Raw genomic sequence first — 18,024 nt, 5'->3', positions numbered from 1 at the left:
GCACGATGTGGAAAAACGGACGTTTCTCTGTCGGATACTAAACTTTTTACATTTTCATTGATTGCACACAAACAAACTTCAGCAGATTTTCCTCTTGAATATAAATTTTTTTTTTTGCAAATTGTTTTTGTGAAGCACCTCGCAATTTGTATCTTGAGAGGCTTTACATAAAAGACTAGAGCTGAGAAACAATGAGTGTTCTGTTCCAGAGAAAGCGGTAATTGTGGTTTACTTTTGTTTCAAGTAGAAACTCACTTTACCATCAGCAACTGTTAAAAATGGACTGAAGCCAACTCTAGAAGCTGCTTTAAACTCCGGTGGAAGCTGTAATCCGCTAATAAAATAAAGCAAAGGTAAATAATTCTGAGACTGAACGTGAGGTGAAAGCTAAATCAATGAAGAATTAAAAATGGTCTGGATACATCCTTTTGTATCTTGACAATAATTCAAGTTAATAAAAGATTTGATTGATTAAAAAAAACTTTCAAACATTCAGTGATGAGTGGATGGGGGGCCATGGCCCCCCATGAGAAATGTCTGGAGGCGCCACTGCAAACACTTGTAGCCGATTTGAGACCAACTTCTGAAATGGTTAAAAGTAAATTTAGGGAGATCTACTCGGAAATGTTAAACATTAAAAGTAGTTTAGTGGACATAAAAATGTTACAAAACGTTGTTATATCACAAGAAACCATTAAAGTGAGACTAAACATTTATTTTTTGTTTGTCGTTTACCCACTTGTGCTATTTAAATCAGAGTAAACAAAAAGGTCCGACATACTATTAGTTTAACCCGACCTCTGGCCCGGCGCCCGGCAGGCTCCGTGACCATACGTGCAAGCGTGGCCGTGTGCTCATCCAGCACAGCTCCAGGTCAAAGGTGGCTGTTGGGTTCATTTATGGCTCTACAGTTGCAGCTTCACGTCGCCTCCACGCAGTCTGCTGCACACTTACACCACCTCCGGCATAAAGACAGCACACTGTACTGACTCAGCGTCGGCCGACCTATTCACTCGCGTGCAACAGCTGACTTAATGTGCAGGGTTCTGTTTATTTTCTAGGAATATGAACGCCTACTTAATGATTTACATGATTCCAGTTTAGTAAGAAAGATTTTAAGGTTCAAGATTTTAACTCCTGGAAATTGAGAGTGAATTATTTAAGTTAATTCTTGTTAAATGTGCAACAGCTGCAGGTGTTTAGTTGTGAGCTATTTGACTTGAACTGAAATAAAACTCAGATTTGACTTTGTGGCGTTATTTTCAACCTTAACCATAAAAACATTACAAACACAACATCATTCCAAACTTGGGATTTTGCTAAACCTTTGTTCATGTTTGCACAAAATGGACTTGGTGTGACACATTAATGTGAAGCTCGCTCAGCTGGCTGCAAACATGCCACCGTCTGTTTACTTCTGTGAACTAGGGCATAGTAACACTTCATGACCCTTATTGGACTAGCTGGATGGATCATTAACCAGAATTGGTACCAAATGAAATCATCATGCTCTGCCAATATTTGCACCCAGGATTCCTGAAAGACCAAAAAGATTTGATTTCCACACCTGATAAAAACCAAAATAAAAGCATCTGTTTACTATTTCAAAGGCATATTGTGCAACTTTTTCAAATTTGTAATTGTTTTCTTGAGCCAGTGTGTGCTAGAACGACCCTTTACTGGGTTAATGAAATGTAACTCAGACCCCATCGCCCCTGAGGCCAGAATAACGCACTTGCACCTTCAGAGTGCCAGTCCGGTCCCTTTTAGGCCCTGTCCACACGTAGCCGGGGATCTGCCAAAACATAGATATTTTTCTATGTTTTGGCCTGTCGTCCACACGAAAACGGAGTTTTTTCACACGAAAATGGATCTTTTTAAAAACTCCGGCCAAAGTGAAGATCTGCGTTTTCTCCGTTTTGGGCGTCTGCGTGTGGACAGACAAAACCGGAGTTTTAAGGTCCGCAACGTCACTTTCCGCGACAAAAAAATGCTGACATCACGTGTGCGACCTGTGTTTACACTAGCCGACAGCATGGATGCCCTCAGAGCTGCGCTCGCTTTATCAATTGTCCAAGCGCTTTTTGCTTGTTTGGTTTTGCAAGCAGAATTACTGCTCCTTGCGGAAGACCACAGACGAAGGACGAGGTTAAGAATGGGGGAAGTACTGCCGCCTACAGGTCTGGCATGTCCTTAACAACGTATTTATCCGGGTACGTGTGGACAGTTTTTTTTAAACGAGGTGGTGTGGATGCAAGTTTTTGGAGGGGCGGATATTCGTTTTTAAAAAAACCCGGCTACGTGAGGACTAGGCCTGAGACTTACTAAAGTGGAGCTAACAGTCTGCTTCCAGCACTTTTCCTGTATGTTTTAGATTGTGAACACAGCTGATTTGTTTGATTTAGTGACAAACTACTCCTGTAGAAACTAATGAAGGCTGAGGAGACATTTCAGAAGTTAGATTTAGGTGTTAAACGACAAACGTGCAGCAAGGATAAGTTTCACTTTGGTTTTACTAACGGACACTAGGGGGTGCTAGCTAAAACTGCTTTGTATCCCTCAATCCCCATGTATAAAGCAGAGCCTTAAAACGATTGTTTTTTTCCCCTGCTTTCCCTCTGAATGGTATGCAACATGAATTATGGAGGGACATGCTCTAAATTGTCCTTTGCAAAAAAATGATAAGCTTGGCTGAACACCATTCCTGGTTAAAGTAAAAAGCTGTGGTTTTCTTCACATTCCCTGCCCTAAATGCATTCATCACAATGCTGCACTGCTGAATTATATATGGTAGAACAGTACCTGTTGGGGATGCAATGAGCTGGAATATGTGCTGAAATGTTGACTCTGTGTGGAGGCCTCTGGAAAAATAAAGCATAAAAAAAGCTTCAACAAAAACATAAGCTGCATAATAGCTCTCCAATTACATGCAAGAAAGGACTTTTATAAAGTCTGAGGATAAATGATGAGTCCAAAGTAATTTATCGTGTAACAGAAGCACGATTCTGTGGAAAAGTTGAAGCTGCTAATATAAAAAATTCATTGAAAGCTTTAGAGAGCAAAAGAAGGTGAAGCAGAAAGTACTCTCGCTGTTATGGTGTGCGTTCACATATATAAATTATAACGTAGCGACGAAAGAGCAAGAAACAGGCCGTTGCACTTACCTGCGTTCTTCTAGCGGCGGTAGAAATATCAAATTCATTTATTTCAGGTGTGTGAAAAGACTCTAGAGGCAGGAAACAGAACGACCACAAGAGGGCGCTGTTGGCTTCTCCGCGCTTCAAGCAACAGGAGAACAACCACAACACTAGCATGTAATACGACTTCCGATTGGTTAAAAATTACCAGCGAGTATGTTAAACCCTCTGTGATTGGACATCTTTAAGTAGGCGGTGCTACGTAGGTTATTTTTATTGACGTACAGCTGGTGGAAGCAGATTGAAAGCACGGAGTGAGCTGGCGGTAGAAAGTGATGAAGGCTCGATGTAGAGGGTTTTAAAAGAAGGCAAGAGAAAAGTTGTTCTTATGTTAAACGTGGCACACCAAAGATTCACAGCAGCCAAAATGCTCTGCCACGTTACTCGTCCGGATTCGGTGGTGATGGAAGTGGAAGTTGATGCGAAGGCGAACGGTGAAGACTGTCTGAATAAGGTAGGCGCATGAAACGCGCTTTGTTCGCTCGTTTTCTTATTTTGTTGTTTAAGTGGCTGTCATGGTGTCATAAATCAGTAAAACGTTCACTGGGTCATAAAACTTCAAATACTCATCCGCGTTAAACTTAATTCCATTACATTTGCCGCTAAATTAAAAGTTAAACATAGCATCGGTAAGCTAGTTTCTGCACAAATTAGCCTAATTGTTATTTAGCTTCATTTCCATGGTGTTAAAATAGCTTTATTTGTTGTTTAACCCTCAAAAGCGTTAATCCAAACATGTAGCACTGTCTGTGAGGCTCTTGGAAACATTTATTTGTAATAATTAAACACTAACGGCGGGTTTCATGGTTGATATGGTGACTTTCTGTGTGTGCATAGAAGTTTGAACGCATTAAAGGGAAAGCTCCTAGTTTTCTGCACCATCAGAGAGCGGTGGCTTTGTCTGGGGTTACTAAAGTTCATCCCTGTGCATTTGCATTCCTCCTGGCTTCTGTGCAAACAGTGCACAGACTTTCTGTTTTAAACCTTTTTCCCCCACAGGAAATCTCCGCTTTACTGTAATAAATATTATTATTCATGTATGCGTGCCACTTCCCCAAGTTGCTGCACCCAGGATTTCCTGACAGTAAACCAATCTACTCTGTGAATTTAAACATGCAAAATATGCATTCGTTACACATTTGATTATTTTGTTTAACCTCCACCCTAATCAGCGGTTTCTTTCACCTCTCAGGTTTGCAGAAAGTTGGGCATAATCGAAGTGGACTACTTTGGGCTGCAGTTCACGGGCAGCAAAGGAGAGAGCTTGTGGCTGAACCTGAGGAATCGCATCTGCCAGCAGATGGATAACTTGACGCCCTGTCGGCTGAGGCTGCGGGTCAAGTTTTTCGTTGAGCCCCATCTCATCCTGCAGGAGCAGACGAGGTACCTGACCTTTCGTCACTGATTTGCCTCCATTTGACTCAAAACATCCATCTGAAATAAAAGGCATGTGTCTAAAAGACGCAGATCAGATGATACGCTGAGCTAAACCGGCTTTTATGTACATTGATGTTGTGTCAGAGAGAGAGAGGGAGATCGCCCAACCCAAAACCTGATCACTTTGTTTCCACTGCAGTGGGAATGCCCTTTAGTAACCCCTTTGTCAAGCCTTCCTGGGTTACTATAGGTCATACTGCTGGAGCACCCAGCTGGAAATGTGATCGGTTGCTCCCACCGTGCCCCACCCCCTCCACCAGGGGACCCAGTGGTCTGTGCAGCAGTGGGACCCCTCATCTCCACTCCCATTGAATCTGTTTCGGTTTGAAATAAAAAGCCCCCCTGCCTGACAGCTTGGGTTGGAAACAGGCCAGTCAGGTATTATTATTTCTTCCTCCTGAGTGGTTTGGCTTTCATGAGGAAAGTGAGTAACACACACTTGTGACACAACTAAATTCTTAACTGCCTTGGGACGCCGCTTGCGTTTCCTATTATTGAGTCTTTTATTTTTATTTGCCACCTGAAAGGCTGGCAGCTGCAGGAAGGAAGTCCGGATCCGGACTCCCGCCGCCACGTGGGTCGCGGTATGAAGCTGCGTTTTCACACCTGGTGAGGCCGCGGCGGGAGAGCCGGAGTGTGCTCCGGGACTTTTGCATCTGCAGGACGTCGATAATTGGGCACAAACGTAGCCGCTCGTGCCAAGATGCTCCACTGCTCTCACCTTTCACTTGAAACTCAAATAAGGTCCTGTCTCTTTTCCTTTTGTCTGCCTTTTGAAGTGGAAAGTGAAAGCAGAGTGGTGGAGCAGAGAGCAGTTGGCTGCCTGAGCTCTGACCTCCAGTAGATTATACGGGGTTATCTACAGACAGCAGCTGTTGGCTGAGGTGTGTGTGTGTGTGTGTGTGTGTGTGTGAGGGGGAGGTCTCAGAGTCATGAAAAGGTGAGATAAAGATAAGGGATGGAAGGCATGTGGAGCTGTAGTTATTAAAGTGACGGCGCCGTCACCTTTCACCCAGTTTGGCCCCTGGAGCCGGTCTGAGGGCAGATGTGACTCATGGTGACCGCCTGGAGGCCGTTTATGATGCGTTTTATTGTTTTGACTGCGTGCGTGAACGCTATCGTCCCCGTTGGCGAGGACCCTTCCTATAGGCTCCATGATGTGAGCCTCTGATCTGGCACAGAGCTGCTTACATAAGCCGTTGCCACGTAAGGTTTCACTCCCAGCAACCTCGCAGGTCGGCTCTGACTGAATTAGGATTAAAATTCTAGTTATTTAAAACACTTGATACAATAAAGCTGTTTACACCCCATAATACTCGCCCATCTGAGATGTGTGGCTCCACGCTTCGGTCTCTCTCGCTTCCAGGCTCCATTCTTTAGATGGCTGCCTGAGCTCTGACCTCTAGTATAAATGAAATAATCTGTATTTCATCTCGTAGCTCAAAACACTTTAATAAAATAAAAGCATGTTTTTTTCTGCCGTCTCTTCTTTGAGGATGTCGCGGTGCTTTGAAGCTCACAAGTGAAGCGGCGACTGCTGACGGGGTTGCTGCTCAGCGTTCTACAGCTGGGATCCGACTGACGGGGACCAGCCAGAGGCGCAGATTTTTAATTTGACTCGCATCAGTTTTCTCCACAACTCTTTCCAGTTTATCCTGAATTTCTGGAGGATTTTCTGGCCTCGTTCAGATAATTTCAGGACTCGTCGTGCACACGTTGAGGCACGTGGAACGAACGAGCAGATGTGAAAGCTCAGACCCGCTGATCTGCAGCGTTTAACTCGCTGCTCTGACGGGGTTCAGCTTTAAACGAGCGAATTAGTTTCCCTTCATTAGAGGTCCTCTTTAACATTCTGATCAGGCAAACGTGGGGTTCCTCGGGAGGAGAGTGGATTGGCTATGGGCTTGAACACAAAACTGCTTGTTTTTCACTTAAATCCAAACTCGGATTTAATCCATCTGCCAGAAACCGTCCGGAAAATGACTTCCACGGCACGACCGTGACAAAAGCAACAGCTGCGGTATAAAAATACTGCGTTACATTGATCGCTGACACTTTGTGACCGCTCCTTCTGTTACATAATCTCCAGCACTCGAGGAAGACTTCGCCGGCTGACCTGGAGACAAAAACCTTTCAAATTAAAAGCTTTTCTTTGTGTGCGCCGGTCTTGTGACGGGACAATCGATCTAGTGAGTGTTCCTGCCAGCTAAGGGGAACAAGTCACTTTCTTAAGGTGAAACCAACCCAAAACACCTTAAGAAGCTCGTTTTCCCCCAAAAAACTAAAGTATTTATTCTGCTCACACACTAGTTTGATGCCTGCGGGTCTGAATTCACGATTAGCAGCACGTTTTGCTTCTAAACGGACAGGATTTCACCTGCTAACGTGTTAACCTTTGTCCCAAATTGGAGGCCGTTCTCTTTATTCAGAGCCTGAACTGGGAGCTGATGCTGGCCCATAACTGCTGTTTCACCAGCCCGCGACCCGCCGAGTTTAGCACACAAACGGCCTTTTGTTTTATCGCCTCGTAGCTTTCGGTCCAGCAGGACATGTGTTGCACTTGGTGCCTGGAATTAATGCGCTGCTACTTTGCTTTTATAAGATGAGCTTCAGCTCCAGCCCGCCTGGAAGAAGGTGTTGAGCGAAGTTTACTGCAGGTCACTGACTGAGAGTAACCCCAGCACATAGCTTGTGGCAGGCTGTTATCTGACTAGCTCACAAACCGCATTGTTAAGAGTGGAGCTGAAACCGTGCTAGGCAGCGGTGTCGAGTTTCAGTGTGCGGGGATGTTTAGTTCCTCTCTGACTGGAGCAGAAACACTTCTCTAGGTGGATGGAATCGTGAGCTTCTGCTTTGTTAAAAAAGTTTTGCTCAAACTGATAAAAATATTCAAATCTAAACCAAACCAAAGCGCTCGGTGTCCTGCACAAGTCCCGACTACCTGCACACAACTTCACAAGAGTAATCCTCTTAAAGCTTTGGTTATAGGTCATCCCTTTAAAGGAGAAACGGTGTGATGCAGGAAAAGTAGGCCACCGAACTTCAGTCTCAACACAGACTTCCTGCCATTGAGGCTGCACAGAGAACAAGGCGATGCCGAGACTTCAGAAGTGCACACAACTCCGGAGAGACGCGTGCGACGGTCCGAGTGAGTTACTGAACACACACCGTGTGTGTTCATGTGTTCCTGCCTGGAAATGGTTTAAAAACATGAGGGGTTGATCTAGGAGATGCACCTCTTTAAAACTCAGGCACATCCACGGGCAGCCCTGTGCAGGTGCATTTATGACGGCAGTACGTTCTTGTGTACTTGACAAGTACGATCTTGGCTAGTACACCAGAAAGTCTAGAGTACAGGACGACGAAGCGTGTGGAGCAGATCTGCACCGAAGGCAACTGGCATAAAGATAAAGTCTTGTTTGTCCTTTAAATAACAAAATAACTACGAATAAATGTTTTATTTGGTCCATTTTTTTAAATGAAATACCAGCATTTCCTGCAGTTAAATGAAGGCAAGTTTATTTTTCATCATAACAGATCTGAGGTGCTTTTATTTTGTAGTGGATTAGCTTCTTTATAGAAGAGTAAAAAACAACAAATGCACACAGATTTTACAGCTTACACACAATCATTGCAATAACAGCCAACTTTATATATTCAATTGCATTTCTGATAGAAAACACTACAGTTATCAGCTATAGCACTTTGCGACGCTATGTATTATGGGATGCCTAGCCCACGTCCACAGAAAGATGCATCCTCGATACAGTGGGCGGAGCCAGAACACATCCAGGAACTCTGAGTGTACTTGCATAAAAGTGTACTTAAGACTGGAACAGTACTTGGGCCAACGTGAGTACACAAGTTCAGACGACGCAAACTGAGAAACGGCCCAAGTTCCTGAAAAACGTCGACTTAATAAAAGCTCTAAAACGTTTTATTTACCCACTATGAAGCTTCTTTCCGGAGTATTTCTCTTTCTCTTTCTTCTTCTGGCACCATCTAGTGGCTGACAAGCGTATCACACAAAAAGTCTGTTGCTCAGTTTTTTTAAGATGGCGACTTCACGTTTCTGTTTATAAACGTGCTTCTGTAGCCGACAAACCGCTAAAACACGCTGTTTTACGAGTATTATTCTCATGTCATGTTGTGTTTTCATATATTTATATTTTAGAGACTTTCTTGTCCGTGAAAAGTTCATCAACTCTGCATCAGCCGAGGTATTCCTTAAATTTGAAGCATCTAAGCGGTAGTCTAACGCTATTGGTTAGTTCTGGTCGGCGCTCAGTTTCCTTTTGCACGGAGCTCTGCGGGGCAGGGGGCGTGTTTAGCAAAAAAAAAAAAAAGACCTATTGCTTATATTATATCAAAGTACATGATGAGACGATCACTTTTACGGATTTCTGAAAAATCGTACATCATTTCTGAAAGGGGAAAACTTCGGAAAGCAGCTTTAACACTCGGTCGCTTTATTGTTAAACTTTGGTTAAAAGTTAAAATTCTTTTGCTGAGATAAAATAAAAATTCAACAGCTGTTTAAATTCAGTCCCTGTGCGAACGTAACCGGGTCTTCTACGGTCCGCTCACGTGAAAGTGAAGAGAAACGGCGCCAGAAACCACTCTGAACCAAACGTCTGTACGTGCACGCCGCCCGGTACCCCTCATAAAGGCCAGGCATCCGTTACCAGTGACATGTTGGCGTAAAAATATAAAGAACCCAAACCTAAGTTTTAGTTTCAAGTGTTCAAACTCTAAAAAACAAAATCTTGCATTTTTACTTTGTTTTCTTAAGTTAATGTCAAAGATTCTGGTTCTGAGGAGCGATGTGTGTCCGAACCCAGCTGAGGCAGCACCAGCTCTGTTTGTTACAGCAGCCAGAGTGATAAAGCACCAGCCGTGTTGTTTTGATCATAACAGCTTCTTGTTGCTGCGCGGAGCTCCGTGACATAACCGGAGCTGAAGTGGGAGAACTTGTTCCGCGTCTGGAGCCGACGCCGTTTTGAATATTTGATACCGGAGAGGCTTTTGTGTGAGACGTGGAGCAGGAACCGCCGTCGGGGGGGTCTGGAGTTCTGGTTTCAGGACACGTCGACCTGCCGCGTGCCTCGTTAGGAGACGTTTTCACTCAGGTGTCTAAAAGGGTTAAAAAGGTGCATTTCTGCCTTTCAGCCGGTCTCCACGTGAACTAGAGTAACCTCCACCGTTTGCCCTGTAGTAACCTCTCCCCAACGACCTGTAGTAAACTTCCTGCCAGGTTAGCGCTATTGTGTGCGTCAGGCAGGTAGCTGACAAGCAGTGCCTGCTGGGCCTGACACAATAGACCTCAGCGTGTGTGTGTGTGTGTGTGGGGGGGGGGGGGGAACACCATATCAAAGCCCGGGTTGTTTTGCCCGAGGCTCGCCGGCTGCGGGGCTCGGTTCTTGGCGTCTGGCTGCAGACCCACGTTGCTTTTGTTGCCTCTCAGATTCTGTTGATGCTCCAGAGGCGCTGAGAACGCAAGTCGGGCGAGGCGTGTCTGTGTTGTTGCCCTCCGAAGCAACAAAAACACGCCATCACAAGACACGAGGCTGTTAGTCCTGTGAGATGACTCGCTACATGACAACGGGGTAGAAACGGACGATTCACCAGTAGAAGGTAGAAGAAGCCACCGTCCAGGTGGACACAAACAACATGATTTTAGTTTGTCGTCTGTCAGCTGAGGTGAAGAAGTCTTGGGTCATTTCAGCTCCCAGTGATGTAAGGATTGAGTCATCCAGGGTGTTGCTGCCGTTCACGTATCGTCTCCTGCTGCTGCCGGGGGGGTCCTCTCATCTCCGTAAAAACAATGGGAACGGCCATGTTTTCATGAAAAGCTAGATGTTTTTCTTGACCACACCAGAACCCGGCGTTCTCTTTGTAATCGCTCAGCCCAAACAAAAACAGTTACTCCGGTAAACGGCGAGCGTTTGTTTACCAGGCGAGTCCTCCTCAAAGAACTCATCTCAGGTGTGATGAAGGGTGAATCAGGTGAACGAACGTCTGCTGGGAGGCTCAGCTGTGAGTGTGTTTTACAGATGAACCACGTTTGCGTTCGTCCTCTTTCCTAGACACCTGTTCTTCATGCACGTGAAGGAGGACCTCCAGCACGGTCACCTGCACATGGGCTCGGAGCAGGCGGAGGAGCTGAGCGCTCTGCTGGCACAGGCGGAGTTCGGCGACTACAACCAGAACACGGCCCGGTACTGGTACTCAGACCTGTGTGGAGAGGAGCCCAGCGCCGACACCGTCAGCAGGTACACCCCCCTCCTCACAGACGCCGCCGCTGGTCAACAGGAAGTGTGACACTTGGGTCAGATCTACAGCAGACAGCCTCGCGGTCTCGCTGCGAATCACTAAACGAGCTTTAATCAGCCGACTGGAGCTCAGATACGTGTTTGTTTACATAGTTTTGTTGCCAGGGCGATCAGCTGATCATCTCTAAACAAAACGAGCGTGACAGAGCTGCTTTATCGAAGATCTCTAAACAAAACACTCCACCCTTTCCCCAGAAAGCAGCCTCCGCAATCAGAAAGTTTAGTTTTTAAAGCAACGCTCCGCTTCCTGTAGGATTTCTGGTCTTTAATGTAACCCGACCACGCCGAGGTTCACTGAGCTGTGGCGTTCCTCCTGCAGCATCGTTTCCAGACACAAGGCGTTGGAAGGGTCGAGCCAGGCCTCGGTGGAGTACCAGGCCCTGCAGCTGGTCTCCTCCCTGGAGCACTACGGCGTGGAGTGGCACTGGGCTCGCGACGCCAACGCTCAGCGGCTCGCCATCGGCGTCGGCCCCGAGGGGATCGCCGTGTGTAAGGAGGACTTCTCTTTAGTCAACAGGTAAGCTCGATGAGAGTTTGACTGAAATGGCTTTAATATCGATTAATAATGAGAACCGTCCCTTTTTTTTAGAGTGAGCTATCCCATCATCCAGATCGCCACCCAGTCGGGGAAAAGCGTCTACCTGACGGTTACCAAGGACACGAATGACAGCGTCGTGCTTTTGTTCAAGCTGATCAGTAACCGGGCAGCGAGTGGTCTGTACCGGGCCATCACGGAGACCCACGCCTTCTACAGGTACAGCCCAGCTTTTAGGTCTTTAACCTACACAGATTATTCGGCTCAAGCCAAAAAATAATCCCAGATGCTGGAAAACACGAGGAGCGTGCTCCGTAAAAGCGAGTTCCGCTCCGTTTAGTGTGTTGAACATTAACCTGCTGCTTTTTTTACCGTTGTACTGAGAAAACATGCTGATGTGCTTAAACAACGAGTCCAATCAGGTGTTTTCCTCCCCAGGTGTGACACGGTCACAAACGCCGTGATGATGCAGTACAGCAGAGACTTTAAGGGCCACCTGGCGTCGCTCTTCCTCAACGAAAACATCAATGTGGGCAAGAAATACATTTTCGACATCAGACGCACCTCCAAGGAGGTGTACGACCACGCCCGCCGCATGCTCTACAACGCGGGCGTTGTGGACTTGGCGCCGCACTCCGAGAGCGGCGAGCGCTCCCCTCCCTCGCGATCCCCGAGCCGGGACAGCCGGCGGGACGTGGAGCTGAACTGTAGCAGCTGCCAGCAGAGCCGGGCCCTGCAGGAGAGGCTGCAGAAGCTCCGGGAGGCGCTGCTCTGCATGCTGTGCTGCGAGGAGGAGATCGACGCCGCCTTCTGCCCCTGCGGTCACATGGTGTGCTGCCAGAGCTGCGCCAGTCAGCTGGAGGTGAGAACGCCAGGTTACAAAACAACTTATACAGGTCCTTCTGAAAAAAATCTGCATTATTTTCTGTAATGTACTGATAAACATCAGACTTTCATATATATTAGATTCATTACACACAACTGAAGTAGTTCAAGCCTTTTGTTTCTAATGAGTATTTTGGCGTACAGCTCATGAAAACCCAAAAGTCCTGTCTCAAAAATTTAGCATATCATGAAAATGTTCTCTAAACGAGTTATTAACCTAATCATCTGAATCAACTAATTAACTCTAAACACCTGCAAAAGATTCCTGAGGCTTTTAAAAACTCCCAGCCTGGTTCATTACTCAAAACTGCAATCATGGGTAAGACTGCCAACCTGACGGCTGTCCAGAAGGCCATCATTGACACCCTCAAGCAAGAGGGTAAGACACAGAAAGAAATGTCTAAATGAATAGGCTGTTCCCAGAGTGCTGTATCAAGGCACCTCAGTGGGAAGTCTGTGGGAAGGAAAAAGTGTGACAGAAAACGCTGCACAACCAGAAGAGGTGACCGGACCCTGAGGAAGATTGCGGAGAAGGACCAATTCCAGACCTTGGGGGACCTGCGGAAGCAGTGGACTGAATCTGGAGTAGAAACATCCAGAGCCACCGTGTACAGGCGTGTGCAGGAAATGGGCTACAGGTGCCGTATTCCCCAGGTCAAGCCACTTTTGAACCAGAAACAGCGGCAGAAGCGCCTGACCTGGACTACAGAGAAGCAGCACTGGACTGTTGCTCAGTGGTCCAAAGTACTTTTTTCGGATGAAAGCAAATTTTGCATGTCATTCAGAAATCAAGGTGCCAGAGTCTGGAGGAAGACTGGGCAGAGGGAAATGCCAAAATGCCTGAAGTCCAGTGTCAAGTACCCACAGTCAGTGATGGTCTGGGGTGCCATGCCAGCTGCTGGTGTTGGTCCACTGTGTTTTATCAAGGGCAGGGTCAGTGCAGCTAGCTATCAGGAGATTTTGGAGCACTTCATGCTTCCATCTGCTGAAAAGCTTTATGGAGATGAAGATTTCCTTTTTCTGTACGACCTGGCACTTGCTCACAGTGCCAAAACCACTGGTTTACTGACCATGGTACTACTGTGCTCAGTTGGCCTGCCAACTCTCCTGACCTGAACCCCGTAGAGAATCTGTGGGATTTTGTGGAGAGAAAGTTGAGAGACACAAGACCCAACACTCTGGATGAGCTTAAGGCCGCTATCGAAGCATCCTGGGCCTCCATAACACCTCAGCAGTGCCACAGGCTGATTGCCTCCATGCCACGCCGCACTGAAGCAGTCATTTCTGCAAAAGGATTCCCGACCAAGTACTGAGTGCATAAATGAATATAATTAATTGAAGGTTGACTTTTTTTTGTAGTAGAAATACTTTTCTTTTATTGGTCGGATAAAATATGCTAATTTTTTGTGAAGGACTTGTAGATGGTAGATGGTAAATGGCCTGTATTTGATATAGCGCCTTCTAGAGTCCTGAAACCCCCCAAGGCGCTTTACAACACAACCAGTCATTCACCCATTCACACACACATTCACACGCTGGTGGCAATGAGCTACGATGTAGCCACAGCTGCCCTGGGGCGCACTGACTGAGGCGAAGCTGCCGAGCACAGGCGCCACCGGTCCCTCCGACCACCACCAGCAGGCAACGTGGGTTAAGTGTCTTGCCCAAGGACACAACAACGACAGATTGAGCGGGGCTCGAACCTGCAACCTTCTGATTACGGGGCGAGCATTTAACTCTTGTGCCACCGTCACCCCATATTCTCTGATTCTAATTATACTTCTGTTCTGGCCGTTAAACATCTAGAGCCTCGCTGCTCTGACCTGGTTGTCCCCTCGCTTAATCAGGTGTGTGTGTGTGTGTGTCGGACATAAAGGGATTACAGCAGCCTGGCTAATCTGTCCGTTAGCTCAGGAGCTTCTTGTGTGCGCGTATCTGACTTTTTCATCCACCTCCCCCAAAACTAAAAGTGTTTGGAGGTTAAAAACTTCCCGGATCCTCGAGATAAGCCTGTTTTTAATTAAAGTCTTTCCCCTCCAGCTGTGTCCCGTGTGCCGGTCGGAGGTGGAGCACGTGCAGCACGTCTACCTGCCCACCTGCACCAGCCTCCTGAACCTGACGCTCACCGACAACCATCAGCACCGCAGCGGCGTCCCGGCTCCCATCCTCAGAGACGCGGCGTCTCCGCCTCACAGCTGCTCCACCACCGAGTATGAACACAAGCTCTACCACACGTGAGGAAGGAAACGGACCCACCAAACTCCACTCGGACACTTTAAAGCTACTTGAGATTTTTTGTTTTTGGTCTGAAACTCACCAACGCCTTCAGAAACTCCTAATCAAAGATGGACACTCGTGTCGGCTTTTGGGTTGCCGTTATTTCCTGTTCGTAAGGGTCGTGTACCGCTTACTTTTAGATTTTAATATTACTGTTAAGTTATTGCATCAGTTGACCTGATGCATGCAGGATTATGCTTTTGTATTGGTAACTTTATTTTGGCGGATAGAACACAAACCCTGTATGTTGTAGAAAAGCTCCAAACGGCACTTTTTAATTTGAAGGCTTTTTCTTGTAGTTTTGTACATTTTGAACTTTTGTTGTGGTTTGTGGATGTGATGTTAGAGTGGAATGCGTTTGTAGTGTTTGTTTTTCACGGGCTGTGCTCTCCGTGCCCATGAGGAGGTATTTAGAGGTTAAGCAGCGCTGCTCCTGAATATAGACGAGGTCGCTAATCGGATCCAAGCGGCCGTAAGACGATCACGCCTCGCTCTTAAGGAGTCCACGAGGCCGAGCAAGAGACCAGGAGGACCATAAACAGACACTCCAACCAGAAGAACTCCCAATCTGGTCTCCATTGTTGAGTTTTTCAACATTTAGCCGTTTCTGCATCAACCTTCAATCTTTATCTCCATCCAGCTGGAAAAGAGAAGCTCCTACGGGCGAAGCTTGGCTGCTTCAGCTCCACGTTTCCTCTCTGGGTTTTACTGGCTGGGTATTTTAAAGGGTACTAGGAGGTGTTTAAGTGCAATACTTGCTTTCTTTAGCCAAGCTTCTCTGTTTTATTTAAATTCAAAGACTTATTTAATAGAAAAGAGACATTGCCACTTTACTATGGGAGTTTCCCACATGTCTGTTGGAGGTTTGACCCTAAATGTAGCAGCAACGTGTTTTTTTATCATCACAAAATCTCCTCAGACTTTGTTTTTATTTTTCTGGTGACGGAGTTTGTTTGTTCTTTGATGCTGGCAGTCGAGCTCCGTCACTGCAGGGGGAAGACTTTTATTCTGTTTCACGTTGAACAAGCAGCGGTTTGTTTCTGTTTTCTGAAGCAAAAGCCACTATGCTCTGTAAGTTAACTCTTAGTGAATGAGAGGCTTTTTATATACTTTGCTTTTAATGTAATAAAGTATTAATAAAGTACATTTTGTAGAAAACGTTTGAGTTGTGAATTTTTAATTGTAACTTTGGGTTTTTGGAGAAGATCCTGCAGGATCTTTGTGGTCCAAATCAAACTAACTATTCCCACATCTTGGCCAAAATCGCGTTCAAAGTGAGTTTTCTAGTTTAGTCCAACGACTCGGGTGGTAACGACGACGCATAAGTCACTAACTTTATTTCTGAAGCTCTGTCCGTCAACCAGGAGACAAACCAAAGAGCTGAACAAATATCCATCAAAACTAATGAAACCCTCACCTATGGTCACGAGCTTTGACCAAAAGCATGAGATCACAGATACAAGCGGCTGAAGTTAATTTTTAAAGTTTGTTGCACAAACATAAAAAAAAACCACTAAAAGGACCTTTTCTAGTGTCGCTATGTGCATTCATCCCCCCCCCCCCCCCCCCCCCTAATTTAAAAAGAGCTTTAAATTAATTAAAAAGGGATTTGTGCAGACTGAAAGGTCCACTCGCTGCTGAACCCTTCTGGTACAAAAGGAAGCTCTCAGGGTTGATTAGAAGTGACAAGCATCAGTGGGCTGTGACGAAAATGCTGGAAGTAATTCTAGAGTAAAGTATAGAAGCCATAGATCGCTCCGCTTTTTCCTCTGAACCCCTCTGTCTGACCTTCTGAAATAAAATACCTATTTCTATCCTCATCTGTTTTCTCTCTCAACCACTGAAGTAGTTCCAAGAATGACTTCCAGGGGGAGGAGAGAGGTGTTTTGGGGTTTCTAGTTAATCACGGAGGGCTATTGGAAGGGTTAAAGCACATCATGTAGAAGTAATTAAACACTCTTAGCCCTAAAAGTTACACTTTTTTCACATGTTTAATACATTTGCAGCAGGCTCTAGCAGGAAGGAATGCCTTTAAGTTGTTTTCTGGAGAAGAAAAAGATCCGGTGACCCTGTTTGAAAACGGAGAAGTCCGCTGGAGGAGAAAGTAGCTTCAGACGGCAGGAGTTGGAGTCTTATTTCCTGGTTTTTGGACATCTCACCTCTGACAAACAGCAACGTGAATCTACTACTGACTCTGTTCGCTCTGCAACGTAGATGTTTTATCTCCACAAATAACACACGCCTGGAGGAGTTCTGCTAAGTGGTGGGGTTGCTAATGCTAACAGTTTCTACTAGCTGAGACGTTCTCTGCTCTCGAGTTGCTAATGCTAATAGTTAGCTTCTACCAGCTGAGACGATCTCTGCTCTCGAGCTGCTAATGCTAACTGTTAGCTTCTACTAGCTGAGAGGTTCTCTGCTCTCGAGTTGCTAATGCTAACAGTTAGCTTCTACTAGCTGAGATGTTTTCTGCTGTTTCCCAGATGCTAAACCAACAACAGTCTTCCCATCGTCAGTCAAGATGGGTGAGTCCATAAATGCGACAGTGTGACGTAGCTCTGTCAGGATATTCTGAACGGAGCATTCTTCCATCTGTTTTCTACCACAAGCTAATGCAGGACTTAAGGGTAAAAGACTTTTTTCATGTTTAGTCTGCATGTTAAACTCAGTGTGACTGATCATTTTCAAGATTAATAAGTAAAAATGGTTTCTCAGTAAACTTGCTCTTAAAAAAAAACAAAGTTACAGAATGTAGCATGTAGCCCAAATAAACATGAAACAACTAAAATTGCTCCAATATTTTTTAAATCACTGCAACAAACAGGAAATATGAACACATTTAAATACTGTGCTGCATTTCGTCATAAATGCATAACACGTGTGGGTTGAAATCCTGTTTGATTTTTGGCTTCTGCAGGATTTCTCCAAACCAAAACTTTAAATTGTTATTAGTTGTTGTCCTAAATCCAAAAAACGCGGGAAAAACACAGGAAGCATGCTTCAGTCGGGATCTGGTTGGAGAAGGATGGAATGACGCAGCTAAATGTTCCTGCTGGAAAGTTTGTCAAATGATAAAGCAGCATTCCCCTCCCCATCATAACAGATCCATATCTATCCATTTCAGTTGTTCTGGGCTGCATGCAGAAAGTCACGTTTCTGTTGAAACATCTGGGTCAGTTTTCTGAGCACACACCAGAAATTAGTAACCAAAAAATAAATGAAAAGAAAGCTGCTGATTAAATATTCACTCGCTTTATGAGACTTTTGGGACTTTGATCACGTTTACAACCTGCTGCAGATGTTTTTCTGTCTTCTCCATGCCCTAATCCTCGTTGACTGAACCGCTCTTATGCTCCATATTATG

General features: G+C 45.6%; 1 protein-coding gene across 1 annotated transcript; it reads left to right on the top strand.

Moving 5' to 3' along the window:
• Positions 1-3,428: 3,428 nt before the first annotated feature.
• On the top strand, positions 3,429-14,941 carry mylipa (myosin regulatory light chain interacting protein a). The gene is made up of 7 exons (XM_015973773.3): positions 3,429-3,651; positions 4,390-4,580; positions 10,721-10,906; positions 11,286-11,483; positions 11,556-11,720; positions 11,940-12,363; positions 14,427-14,941. The coding sequence occupies exons 1-7, from the start codon at positions 3,526-3,528 to the stop codon at positions 14,622-14,624; spliced, it is 1,488 nt and encodes a 495-aa protein (XP_015829259.3). The 5' UTR covers positions 3,429-3,525; the 3' UTR covers positions 14,625-14,941.
• The last annotated feature ends 3,083 nt before the right edge of the window (positions 14,942-18,024 follow it).

The sequence above is a fragment of the Nothobranchius furzeri genome, chromosome 19, assembly GCF_043380555.1.
Source record: "Nothobranchius furzeri strain GRZ-AD chromosome 19, NfurGRZ-RIMD1, whole genome shotgun sequence".
In the NCBI taxonomy this organism is placed as follows: Eukaryota; Metazoa; Chordata; class Actinopteri; order Cyprinodontiformes; family Nothobranchiidae; genus Nothobranchius; species Nothobranchius furzeri.
The sequence above is the reverse complement of the archived record's forward strand: the minus strand, read 5'-3'. Positions and strand labels throughout refer to the sequence as shown.

What these genes read in the sequence shown, in the direction of transcription:
- mylipa (XM_015973773.3), top strand. Translation starts at nt 3,526, where the DNA reads ATGTTAAACGTGGCACACCAAAGATTCACAGCAGCCAAAATGCTCTGC. An exon ending in GAGACCCACGCCTTCTACAG is followed by an intron (nt 11,721 to 11,939) that starts GTACAGCCCAGC and finishes TTTCCTCCCCAG; the next exon opens with GTGTGACACGGTCACAAACG. An exon ending in GCTGCGCCAGTCAGCTGGAG is followed by an intron (nt 12,364 to 14,426) that starts GTGAGAACGCCA and finishes TTTCCCCTCCAG; the next exon opens with CTGTGTCCCGTGTGCCGGTC.